General features: G+C 38.4%; 1 protein-coding gene across 1 annotated transcript in view; it reads left to right on the top strand.

Moving 5' to 3' along the window:
* The first annotated feature begins 339 nt into the window (after positions 1-339).
* LOC145823838 (embryogenesis-associated protein EMB8-like) overlaps positions 340-14,127 on the top strand; it is a 66,776-nt gene continuing 52,988 nt past the window's right edge. Inside the window, exons 1-4 of the mRNA XM_082923366.1 lie at positions 340-567; positions 3,860-3,999; positions 4,097-4,194; positions 4,274-4,368. Coding sequence (XP_082779492.1) covers positions 340-567; positions 3,860-3,999; positions 4,097-4,194; positions 4,274-4,368 — 561 coding nt within the window. The remainder of the gene's footprint in view (positions 568-3,859; positions 4,000-4,096; positions 4,195-4,273; positions 4,369-14,127) is intronic.

Below are 14,127 nucleotides of genomic sequence, written 5' to 3' on the forward strand. Positions count from 1 at the left end.
GCATTAGCAAGGTTGTAGAGCTCACCGTTCATCTCGACAATTGAGGACGCACCATTACCCTTAGGCTTCCATCAGCCTAAATTCATTACTTATGAGGGGGAGTCAGACCCCAACATACACTTAAGCCACTTTCGCCAGGTTATGGCCGTGTATCAACGAAACGAGCCCTTAATGTGTATCATGTTTCCGTCCAGCCTTGGCGACATGGGTTTAGTATGGTTTGAAAGGTTACCAGAAGGTAGTATAGCCTCATGGGCGCAACTAATGGAGGCATTTGTAACCAGATTCAGAACAAACACCAAGACGCCAGTGGAGATTGACCAGCTTCTCTCCATCAGCATGGGCAAGAAGAAAACATTGAAGTCTTGCGACAATCGGTATTGGGAGACCTTCAACCAAGTAACAGATTGTCCTACAAACCTAGCTATTGCACAGTACAAGCAAGGTCTGTTAGTGGGTCATAAATTGAGAGATTCAATAACAATGACACCACCTCTTACTATGGAAGCCCTGATGGAGCGAGTGCACGAACACATCTTGGTAGAGGAAGATGGGATGCACACCAAGGTAGAGTTCGATACAAACAGTGATATCGGACAGAACACCTTCGACAAAAGTTAGCACGGTTGGAAAGAAGGACTAACCAAGCGCAAAAGTCTTTTCCTGACTGGGGGGCAACCAAGAAGCTTGGCAAGAATGGCCAAGCATTTAGCTATTCTTCAAGCCAGGATAAGGATTCAGGCTGCCGGACATTTGGTCGGAATAACCAAACACTTTACTCTAGGTTGGCCGGAATAACCAACTTAGAGGTTGGCTGGAAAAACCAACACCCCTCCTAAGCCCAGGATAAGAATCCAGGCTACAGGACGTTTGGTCGGAATAACCAAACACTTTACTCTAGGTTGGCCGGAATAACACACTTAGAGGTTGGCTGGAAAAACCAACACCCCTCCTAAGCCCAGGATAAGGATCCAGGCTGCAGGACGTTTGGTCGGAATAACCAAACACTTTACTCTGGGTTGGCCGGAATAACCAACTTAGAGGTTGGCTGGAAAAACCAACACCTCTCCTAAGCCCAGGATAAGGATCCAGGCTGCAGGACGTTTGGTCGGAATAACCAAACATTTTACTCTAGGTTGGCCGGAATAACCAACTTAGAGGTTGGCTGGAAAAACCAACACCCCTCCTAAGCCTAGGATAAGGATCCAGGCTGCAGGACGTTTTGGTCGGAATAACCAAACACTTTACTCTAGGTTGGCCGGAATAACCAACTTAGAGGTTGGCTGGAAAAACCAACACTTACTTCTCCTAAGCTGAGATAAGGATCTAGGCTGCAGGAAGTTAGCAGGTATGTCCAACAAAATTTTTGAAACTCTTTGGCCGGGATGATGGTTACCTCGGCCAAAGCAAGTTGGCAGGTATGTCCAACAAAATTTTTGAAACTCTTTGGCCAGGATGATGGTTACTTCGGCCAAAGCAGGTTGGCAGGTTTGACCAACAAATTTTTGGAACTCTTTGACCGGGATGATGGTTACCTCGGCCAAAATAGGTTGGCAAGGTTCGTATAAACCGAGTTAGTCTGTTCGACAAGACACAGAGAGAACGACTCGACGTATACAAACTCGGAGGATATATACGTTAAAGGCAAAAAATCAGGACTATTCAAATTTTTTGCATGACGATGGTAACAAGGAGAACAAGGATATTGGGGCACGCCATGTATCCTAGGAATAACGCCGTACCAGATTAGTGGAAGGACATGCTAAGCAATTGACAAGGCTTATTGGGACCGAACAAGCCGTGAAACCGAACAACTTCTTAGCTCGGCTGGAGGAAAAATAATCCCAATCATGCTACACAGATGGAATTAAGGGGCAATTGAGAGGGTAATTTGTAAACAAATTGGGCCGAGCTAGGAAGAGTCTTCTTTGGGAGTTGGACCGTGTAATGGGCCGAGATAAGAGCTAGTGTAGCTCGGTCTTAGGCCAAAAAATCTCATATTTTGGGGTTTGGGCCGAACTATGGACCGAGGTATCAGTAGAAAGAGGACCGAGCTAAACGATAGCTCTACAGAGCGTTATCTCGAAGTCAAGACTGATAGTAGTGCTTAAAGTATCACAGAGCCGAAGTAACTTGGCTGACCGCAATGTTAGCCGAGGTAAAGATGTCAGCCGAAATAAGTGGGCCTGGTGGTTAGCCGAGGTATTGGTGAGAAAGGATGTCGGGCTTGGTATAGCTCGGCCGGTCTTGATATAACTCGGCCGGGTGCCATCTACATCATTACTTAAGCGTGTGACCGAGGTAACTTTGCTCGGTGTGGTTGCAGCAGCTTATTAAAAGAAGGTAGCATCAATGGCGAGGGCCGAGCTGCGTATAGCTCGGCAGGGTGACATTCGTTAGATCGGCTTTCGATCACACGGTCCGAAGGGCAGGGGACCGAGATAAATCAATTCGGGCAGGAATGTATAACCGAGGTAAAAGGTTCAGCCATCTCACTTGGTTGGTAGTGAGTAGGAGTATGACTCCTAGGAGGACTTTGCTAAGGAGAGTATAGTCCTACTAGGATTGTGCAAAACCATCTCACTTGGTTGGTAGTGAGTAGGGTGTGTGATTTCTAGGAGGACTCTCATAGGGAGAGTTGGAATCCTACTAGGATTGTGCCAAAGTAAAGTCTATAAAAGCTCATGACCAGACCTTTGTACAGGTATCCCAATTCTTACTCTAGAATACACAGAGCTTATTGTCTATTGTCTAATTGCTGACTTAGGCATCGGAGGGGTCTCCGGTACACACCTGCCGGTTAGCTCACGTTTGTGTTTTCAGGTGGCAAAGCAACGTTGTTTGGAGGAGTGCAAACTTGATCAACAGGATCATACGAGAAGATTTATTCCTTTCCCGTACAGATGGGACTTTTTATTTTCTGAGAATATGAATATGATTAAACCTTTTACACAAATTTTGTGTCTAAAAATCAAGACAAAATTGTAGCAAGAAAATTCAATTTATTAATCTTGAATAAAGCGAATACAGTTTTGATCAAAGAAACTAATCATGTGATTCCTCTCTATGTTAACTCAAAAGCTTGACAGCTTGTTCTCAAATCAAATAGCATAATCTTCTCCAAACTGTATGATGATGGCGACGAGACTTGAATGAGAAAGTTCTTTAGGGCTCTAGAAGCTTTATATGCAGAGCTCTCCCTTGCTTGATGTATGCAATTGTGCATACGAAAACCAATATTGTTGGAGGCCACCCTTATTTATAGTTGTGGGTAGAAGAGAGTTTTGATAGAACCCTAACTATTTGATAATTATCTTTATATTTATTTATCTTAAAGAGATTAAAATAAATAATTAATTGAAGACATGCAGGCAAATTCAATTGGAGGGAATTTTTCTTTTCCTCATTTGTAAGTCCTGTATGACAAATGACTTAACTTGATTAAGCCCAAACCTTATTATCTTGAAGATTCCGTCATGTTGACACATGGCGGCATGTGATTTAGCCATTTGTGTAATAAGGATTCGAAACCTATTATATGTGACAAATTTCTTCTTTTTTGGTGTTGCTTGTATAGCTTTTAGAAGAAGGATTACGAGTGTGTGAACCGCACAAAGTCGGGATGTTGAGTTTAATTAAGAACACTAATTTATTTTTAGCATTTTTTTCTGTAACCATCCGTTTTCTTGGTGATGTGATAACTATGTTGGACATTGGGTTTAAATGATGGTAGAGTTTTGTTATATTCTGTTGAGCTGGTTCTGAGGAGCTATATTTTAGGGTCGACTTGTTTTTCATGGTTTTTCACTTTATCACATTTTTTTCTATTTCATTCACAACATTATGTGTGTGCTTGTAGGAATCTCATAATTTCCCTCTTTTTGGTGCAGCATCCTTGTGTAATCCTTTCAATTTGGTTGTTGCAGATGAGGACTTCCGTAAGGGCTTCAACATTGTTTACGACAAAGCTCTTGCTAATCCTCTCTGCCAAATTTTCAAGTAATTATGTGGTATTTTTGTCTTTACTTTCTTAATATATTGTAGTTCAAGTCTCCATTTACAATTGTTTTACTAGAATTATTATTATTTTTTCTAGGCACTCTCTTCTATTTGAAGATATGAGGGGTGAATATAATATCAAATTGGCAACCAATGCCAAGTCTGTCAAGGAATTTGATGAGGGATTAAGTCGAGGTATATTTGTCAAATTATTTGAAAATGTTGTTTTGTACATCATGATGACTACTCATAAGTTCTCTATAACATCTTGCAGTTCCATCTGGGTTCAAATCAGCGGATTACTACTACTCTAACTCAAGCAATTCAGATTCCATTAAACATGTGTGCACGCCTTTGCTTTGCATACAGGCAATACTTCTTTATAATTTCTCATGTCACTATGTAGGAACGTGCGAATCCATAGCTGACAAGCTTTAAAATTAAATCTTTCGTTGGTATAGTATAGATATGTTGATTTATTGGTTAATTAGGTTTGATTAATTTACCACATAATTATAATTGCAATATTTTATCCGTATTGAGGCTCAAAATGCTTAGGTAAGAAGTGTGTTCTGGTTAACACACTTATTTGTCAAGATTTTAATGGCAAGAAAAATGTTGGAGAAATAGAGAAAAAGTATTTTAGTACCTATATATAAAAGTGAAGGAGATCTAATTGGGTGCTGTTTTATATATATATATATATAGAAGTGAAGGATATCTAAAATTGCAACAACTATAGAGACATTAAGTTGCTGAGACATACAGTGAAATTGTGAGAGTGATTGAACGTTGCATAAGAGTAATAACAACCGTGTCAGAGAATCAGTTTGGATTTATGTTCAATAGGTCAACTATGGAAGCAAATTATTTTCTAAGAAGATTAACAAAAAAGTACAGACAGCAAACAATAGAACATAATGCCTGCAACTTAACAAGATATAAGGTAGCATACTTCTCTTTTTATTAATTTTGAGCAAAGGATGGATGTATGTATGGTTTTTATATATCTAGAAAAATCTTATGACAGGGTGTCAAGGTATATAATATATAGAGGGTGTTTGAGAAAAAAATAAAAATAAATACAACTAAAGGGTATATTGATGTTATAAAAGACATGTATAAGCCGTGACTACAATTAGATAACCAGTAGGGGAAACTAATGAATTTTCAATCACCACAGGGTTGCACCAAGGGCCAGATTTAAGTCCTTATTTGCCTTGGTCGTGGATGAATTAACTAAACACATTTAGGATGACACCCTGGTGTATGTTGTTTGCTGATGATATTGTTCTAGCAAGATGAAATCATGAAACTATGAAAAGAAATTTGGGGAGGACCACTCGAGTTAAAAGGGTTTTAAATTAGTAGAAATAAAACTAAAATTTATGGAATGGAACTTTAACAATAGTAGAAGTCGAAATAATGGAGAAGTGAAGATTAAAAATCAAGAGATAACAAGTAGTAGATATTTTTGTTACTTAGGTTCCATTGTTAATAAGTATGGAGAGGTTGGAGATGATGCGATTCATAGAATCAAAGTAGCTTAGCTTAAATAGAGGACTGTATTAGGCCTATTATGTGATCAATGAATACCAACAAAATTGGAAGGAAATTTTTATGTAACAGTTATATAAGACCATTGATGCTTTGTGGGACAAAGCGTTAGGTAACTACGAAATAATGTGCATAAAATGAGTGTAGTTGACATGAGAATGCTTAGATGGATGTGTGGTAACATTAGAAAAGATAGAATTAGAAAAGATAGAATTAAAAATAACTATATTTGTGAAATGACATGACTGACACCTAATAATAGGGAAACAAAACCAGTAGAGGTATGGAGGAGACACAAAATTGAATTCTGGCATAAGGATGAAACTCAAGTTGAGTAACAGTCGTCTGAAAGCGATCATACTAAGCACGAGAAGATTGCTTCAAACCATACAAAACACGCCGAAAATGACAAACCTGTTTAGAGGAATGGAGAAGGCCAAAGGGAGGACCCATGTAAACTTCCTCAGTGAGATGGTCATTTAGAAAAGCATTCTTAAGATCCACCTGATTAGAGAGGCCAATGACGATAACATCAACAGAATTCAAGGTACAAACAGTAGTTATCTTGTCTCTTCATAATCAATATCATACTTCTGTAAGAAACCTTTGGCAGCTAAGTGAGCTTCATAGCACTCGAGAGAACCATCAAAATGAGTTTTGACTTTATAGACCCATTTGCAACCAACAAAATTATTGCCAACAGGCAATGGAACCAGCTTTCAAGTAGTAGTCTTTTGTAAAGCAGACAACTCATGCTCTATAGCTCAAACCCAATTGGGATGCTGACAGGTCTGCTTGTAAGATTGGGGTTTTGAAAAAGAGTGATTAGTAGACAAGAAGGTGTAATATGGAGGAGAAAACCAAATTTTAGCAAAGCCAAGTTTGATTACCTATTTATGGTTTCGAAGGGGATATCGATGGTCATCAAGATTAGTGTCTTCAGAAGTAGGAGGATCAGCAGCAGGGTTAGAAACAACCGGTGGGGGAATAGCCTTGCGATGAGAATAAACTAACTATCGAGAAGGAGAAGGAGCATGAGGGGAAACCGGAGGAGAAATGGGCATAGACTTATGGAGGACAGTAGAGAGGTATTTAGCAAGTGGGGGTAGGAGGAGAAAGAGGGAACAAACTCATGGGGAACAGTAGAGATGTACTCATTAGAAGGGACCTTAGAGGGAAAGGGATCAATTTAAATCAAATCCTTTTTGGAAATCGGGACAGTGATAGGAGGAAGCTAAAAGTAAGAAAGACATTTAAGAAAGGCAACATGGTGGGAGACATAAAGACGACGAGAAATAGGGTCGTAACAGCGATAGCGTTTTTGAGTAATATTGTGATTCAAAAGACACACAAGACAAACAAAACACTAAGTTTGGTCCTATCTTTACAGGAAGGAAGGATAAAACAAGCAGATTGAAAAATACGAAGGAGTGAGTAATTGGGAAGTTAAAAAAATAGAGCCTCATAAGGAGAACGACCAGAGAGGAGGAGAGTAGGCATACAGTTAAGGAAAAAAAAAAAGTAGCAGTAAGAACTGTCGCACCCTAAAACGAAGCTAGAATAAAGGCAGAGAGAATAAGAGACCAAGTTGTCTCGAAGAGATAACGGTGCTTCTGCTTCAGTTGACCATTTTGGGCGGGTGTATTAGTATAGGAAGTTTGGTGAATGGTACCCAAATTGGCCAAATACTCATAGAACTCAGTTTTCAAATATTCTCCACCCAAGTCAGATATTAACAATTTAATTGTAGACCCAACTATGTAGTGATCATAAATTCAAAAGTACGGTATATCTGGTAAAAGTCAAACTTATGAGTCATAAGATAAACCTAAGTATAACAGGTGTAGTCATCAACAAATGACACATATATGCAGAACCCGCTTTGGTGAGAACAGAGGACCCTAAACATTAGTATGAAATAAAGAAAATGGTCCATCAAAAATAGAAGTACTTTTACAAAAAGGTAAGGTTGTCGTTTTTCAATTTTACACCCATGAAACTCGGTAAGTTGACTAAGAGAAACTTTATCCAATAAGTGCGACTGAACTAAAGGCTGTAAGTGGTCAACTAACAAATGCCCTAATCTAGAATCCCATAAATAGAAACTCGACAGAGAATCTAATTGAAAAGAGGAAAAAGTAGTCAGAGAGATAGTCATAGGCATATGCAAGCTCTCTACCACATAGAGGTCTCTAATTCTACGGTCGATCCCAATCTGTTGCGTAGAGATCTAATCCTGCATAAAATAGATAGAAGAAGAGAAGATAACATCAAAACTGGAGGCATTAAGCTGACTGATAGATAATAAAATAACAGATAACTAAGGAACATAGATGACAGATGAATAGTGACAACGAACATAGTAGACGGTAGGACAAACCCAACAGATATAATAGACATATCAAACATGCTAGTAGTATTAACAATAATAGGAAAGGTAGAGGGAGTACAATTTTTAAGTAAGGAGACATTAAGAGTCATGATGAGAGACACCAGAGTCAAAAAGCTAGATGGACGAAGAGATATTTGAAGAAGACCCAAGCAAACTTGAATAAAGAGAGAAAATAGCAGAGGTAGACAGGATGACTGGGAGGTAGACAGCATATTTTGAAGCTGATCAATTTGAGCTATCAAGGAAACCAAGCCAAGATTAGAAGCTAGAGCAGATGCAATATAAGTGGCGAGAGGCTAAAAGTACTTGGAGGAGTGCAGAACTAGGTCTGAGACTGTTGAGAAGATGAGGTAGGCAGACGTTCCTTCTTAGGACAGTGATACTTCCAATGGCCCTTCTGATGACAAAAAGCACACTCATCTGAAGCTAAGGGCCTTTTTTTTTTTTTAACCTAACAATCTTGTCATCCAAAATTGTAATGAACCAAAAAAAAAAAAAAAAGAAAATTGATGAATCAAAGTGTGATAAACAGGAAACAGATGGGTAAAACTCGAATAAACCAAAAAGCTAGATGGGTCAAATTTTAGTAATCCAAAACTAGTACTAGATGGGTTAAATACATGTGGGTGAAACATGATCAAAGCAAAATCAAATATTTCCTACAATCAATGCATAAGTCGCGAATTGTAGAGGGTCAGAAGTTAAATGTAGAGGGTCAAAAGTTAAGGTCAAAATTAAGTATGGACCTAAGTGCGGAGGTCGCCCCTATTAGGCGACTAGGAATATGATTAAGGGAGCATGGGCTAAAGCTTAAGGGAGGTGGGTCAACAGCGGACTGATGTAGGTCTGATCCGCCAAAGGTTCGAACAAACTCCATGAAGAAAAATGCCTAAGTTAAGATGCGGAGGCAATACTTGTAACGGTCAAGTTATTGAGGCACTTTGTCTCAGCGCCGCCATTCCTAGTATTGCTGGCGCAACCATCTCAAGTATTGTCAGCGCCGCCATCTGAAGTTGCTGAGGGAAAGAGAAAACTGGAGCAACTAAGTTGCAGAGGTAGCACTTGTAACGGCCAAGTTGCGGAGGTACTTTGTCGATGCCACTATGGCGCTGCCATTTGAACTTGCCAGAGGAAACAGTCGTCGTAACAACTACAACCGCAGACCCCACCAAGGTGATAGCAGCCTTTGGGTGAAGCTTTCCCTCCACAAGCAGAGGCTAATGCTTGGCACTAATAGTAGGCCCTAAGGCATTACTAGCCTAGGGATGATAGCAGCCTCCCAAAGTCATCATTAGCTCAGCGTTGATAACAGGCACCGAAACTTACTAGCTTGGTGCTGATAGCAGGCCCCAAAGCTTACTGGTTGGAGCTGACAACAGGCTGAGAGATACTAGTGTACTGCGGCGACCTTGTAAAGATGGGAGCAGGGCAGCCCAAGCGCGAGGGACTCCCTTTTCATTTACCCAGGTCATGGACTTGCCTTGGTTGCACAAGCAGGATCGAGGAAGCCCCCTTGGGCTTGGTACTAAGGCATTTCATGGCTGATAATAGGCTTAGCTAAGGCCTTTGTCCTGGGAAGTTGGGAAGTTTGTGGTTAGGTGGCTATAGGTGGAAGCATTCGCTAAGGTGAACACGAATATAGCTGATAGCAAGCTATGAAGTCCTGAGAATGCATGTCTTGGCTAAACTGAACTGAGAAGGCAAGTGCAGTGACAAACATTATAGCTGTAAGGGCACTTATTGAGGTTCAAGCAGAGGAGGCAAGTTACAGCGGCAAACACTTCCGCCGCAAGTGCACTTACTGAGGCATTTGTGCCAAACAGATAGTACATAGTATATGTAGAGGGACACATGGCACCTTCAACCTGGTGGTCCAAGGAAGAATATTACATGTGATTCCTAGAGACACATGTTCTCACTTTATTTGGCCACTTGGTATCCTTTGGTGCCAAGGAAAAGCCTATAAATATGGCCCATTTCCCAAGGTCCAGGAGGAGGATTTTTGGAGACTTGGGGAAATACTACCCATTTTATGCACCGTCATTCTCTTCTCCTTGAGTCACTTGCTCTACCCTCATCTAACTACTCATTCTCTAATCCAGATTTTTGATGACTCATTTCTCTAGCCATTTCGACTTTGTTGGACCATTGATATAGTTTTGCCTCTCTAATCACTCTCTTAATCACTATTTACCTTGAACCGCCCTCACACGAATCAAGTGAGAGATGAGTTGACCGAAAATCAGATGAGAGAGAAACTTCGCAAGGATTAGAGAGAGATTGCGAGATCGTATGGCCACGATCATATGGTCTTCTTGAATTAGATGGTCGCGATCGATGGGTATGCAAGAGGAGAGAGAGGGGGTGAGAGAGAGAGAGATTGAAGCCGAGAGATGGCTCATGCATGAGAATATCGATCGAAGCACATAGAGGCAAAGAGAACCAAAAGTCGATCTAGAGAGAGAAAGAGAGAGAGTCGAGACCACGATACCTAGTGAACCAATCAGAGCTTGCGAACAACTAGAGATTGGTAATCAGAGAGAGTTGATCGAGTGAATCAAATGATCTAGATGAAACAGACCCAATCACAAACTAGACGAACCATGAATCAAATGGGTCAACTTGAACCAGACGCACCACAGAAGATTTGACAATGGCTGCTAGGGTTTTGAAGCTAACTCTGATAACATGTAAGATTTTTGAATAATTTGTATATTCAATTGTAAAACAATACAAAATGTACATCTGATTTTGACGCAGCGGAATATACATGAACTAGATATTGTTTTAATAGATGAAAGGGGTTCTCGAATCCACGAGAAAAATAGGATATTGAATCCACAAGGAAGAGAAAATATTTTAATATTATTGCATAAAAGTTATCTTTGACATGAGGCTTACGTAGCTATTTCTAATAATGTAAGCCTTGGAGACCAAGTATTCTTGGACATCAAGAAAACTCAAATAAGGAAACAATAAACTAATCTAATTCTTGGAAAACAAGAAACCTGTGAAATTAGGAAAAGGAAATCAAAACAAATTAGGAAACTTAATTTTTATATATTTGTACTAAATTACAAGAATCTTAATCAAATAATATATCAAAAATATTAAAACTAAAAATATAGGAATTCTTAAAATCTTGTCCTATATCAAACCCTTCTTCTTTGAAAGAACTTGTCCTCTAGTTCATATATAGATTTGCCACTTTCCATGCGAAATAAAGAGATGTTGAATATCTTAATTTCTTCAGTTGTGGTCCCAAAGAAATCTTCATGAATCGAATGCGCAAAATTTTCTTCAAGTTGATCTTCAATTGATTGACAAGATCAATCAAACATGAGTTGAAAATCACATCAAAACTTGTGGCACCAATAAAATCAATTCTTCCTTAACATCCATCGGTGAATGAATTGAATTGTATAATTTTCTTGGATCTTTAAAATATTCTTTTTTTGATGAATCTTCACTTTCCCTGGCAAAATTTTCGATTTGGGCAATTCTCTTCTTTTAAGTAATTTCCAATTTGAAGACATAAGTTTCAATCCTTTCAACAATCTTTGATTTGTCTTGACTTTCCTCATGATATAGAGCTGAAATTTCTTCAATTTTGTCAAGATCTCTTTGTACAATTTCCTCTCGAGTATTTGAATCTTTTTCATTAGTTTTACAAGTACCTGCACCACAAACAATTTTATGATGTGAAATATTTTCTCTTGCAACTACAATTTCATTGCAAACTTTTATCAATTCCATTGAAGTATCTTCATTCTTATATGACTATCTTCATGATCATGAAAGTAAAATTTGCTTGCTAAAAACTTTTTTCATTATTAACCATGAACGAATTTTGTCTTTACATTTGCAAGCTCGATAATCTTGTAATCCATTCTACCACTTCAATGCCAGTGTTATTAAAGGTGCCCCTAGGCATGTGCCTGGGCTCAAGATTTGTGCCTTGCAATGTTCCAGGCCAGACGACTTCGATAAGTTACGCTTAAGCATGTGACTGGGCCAAGGCGAAGTAAAGCCCCAGGTTTGCTCCTTTTTTATTTTATTTTTATTTATTTTTTATTGTTGCTTTGATTGGTTTTGTTTGAAATGTTACCATTGATTTAATATGGTGCAACTACAGAAGATCTCTACTATTGAGTACACATGCCAATACATTAGGCATTAAGCCCCAAATCAACGATAGAAGAAAATTTAGCCCTAATTCTTAATCTCCGAAGAACTTTTTGCTGCTGAAAAATTATTGTTCATGTTGTTGTCTTCTTCTTCTCTTCTTGCATTTCTCTCTCATTCTCTTCCCTTCTTTTTCTCTGCATTGTTGTCTTCTCCACATTGCTATCTTCTTCTTCACATAGTTGTGATCTTCTTCTTCTTGCATCTTCTTATGCTTGTTCTCTGGTCTCCTTCTCTTTCTCATCCTTCTTTGGACTGATCAGTTTTTTTCCCCCCTCTTCTTGTTCTTCTCCCTTCTTCTTATTCATGTTTTATGTTAAACTTTGAAATAATGTTACATTTGTCTGTGTCAAAATAGTAGTGTTTGTTGGTAATTATATTTTTAAATGTGTAATATTTCATTTTACTTATGTTGGACCCTAAATTATTTACTTATATTAAATTATATATATATATATATATATTTTACATAAAAATGTACCTCACTTTGGTAAAGCCTGCTCCTTGCCTTGCGCCTTGCACCTAGGCCCCAAGAGACCTTGGCTCCTTAGTGTGCCTATTGCCTTTAATAACACTGTTCAATGTAATTTTATCAAGTTTGTAGGATGCAAATATAACTTTCTTTTCATAAGGAATCTTCATACGTTCAAAGAAATTTTCAAGATCAGGTAACCAATCAAGAAAATATTCTTTTTTATAACTTATATGAAATTTCTACAAATAAACATAAATTAAGAGGTTGACCTCTGGCAAATTCTTCGGTGCAAACGCTATCAGTTGTTGGTTGCCATAGGTTGACAACCAGCCCAATTCAGAAAGTAGATTACAAATGTCATTGTGAATTTCGTGTACCTCTAGTTGATGTTCCTCAATCGCATCCCATATGGCTTCCACCTTACGAGCACTTCCACCCTACGAGCATCGTCAATAGGGTTTGTGCTTCCTACTCCGATGAATGCCATTGAGCTAGGAAAATCTCTGCTCTGATACCACTTTGATGCAGCGGAATACACGGGGAATAGATATTGTTCTAGTAGACGAAAGGGGTTCTCAAATCCACGAGAAAAATAGAACCTTGAATCTACAAGGAAGAGAAAATATCGAGATATTATTGCATAAAAGTTATCTTTTCCATGAGGCTTACATAACTATTTTTAATAATGTAAGCCTTGGAGACCAAGTATTCTTGGACACCAAGAAAACTCAAATAAGGAAACAATAAACTAATCTAATTCTTGGAAAACAAGAAACCTATGAAATTAGGAAAAGGAAATCAAAACAAATTAAGAAACCTAATTCTAAAATGTTTATATTAAATTATGAGAATTTTAATCAAATAATATAGCAAACATATTAACTAAAAATATAGGAATTATTAAATTCTTGTCCTATATCAGATTTATATAGAAATTCTAAGCCTAAGACTAAGTAGGAAACAAGAATAATCCTAAGAATCTAAAATATTCACACAATCTCTCAAATATATACAAATACAAACTAATATTCTCACAAAGAGAATGTGGGAAATGGAGTTATGGCAAAGTGGAAGCAAGACGATTAGCAGGGTTTTGGCCCCAACGTACCAAATGTGAAATGTGGAAGTTATTAGTGCATAATAAACATGTGGGAAAAGCCAAAATGTAGGACAAGTGGCAGGCCACTAGTAAAGATAGCAGGATGAAACTACCACCACAAACAACCACTATAAATAATGAGGCATATGGTAGGCAAAGAGGTCCAACACTAAACAAAGAATCTGACATTCAACACTTCAATTTGGCTCAACGCCATTGTCTTTACATTTCTTAGTTTTGCAAGTTGAGTGTCTTAGATTCCCTTAGCCACGTCAATTTGTAAGTTTTTTCGTTCATCAGTGAAATAATTTATCTTTTTCACCATTTACATCTTGAGTTCAACACTCTCCAACATGTAGGAAATTGTGAAATTCCCTTCATTGAGGCAAAAAAAAGAATCTTTGTGTGACACGAATCTCG

The sequence above is a fragment of the Camellia sinensis genome, chromosome 4 (genome assembly GCF_055761805.1).
Source record: "Camellia sinensis isolate YWXY chromosome 4, ASM5576180v1, whole genome shotgun sequence".
Taxonomy (NCBI): Eukaryota; Viridiplantae; Streptophyta; class Magnoliopsida; order Ericales; family Theaceae; genus Camellia; species Camellia sinensis.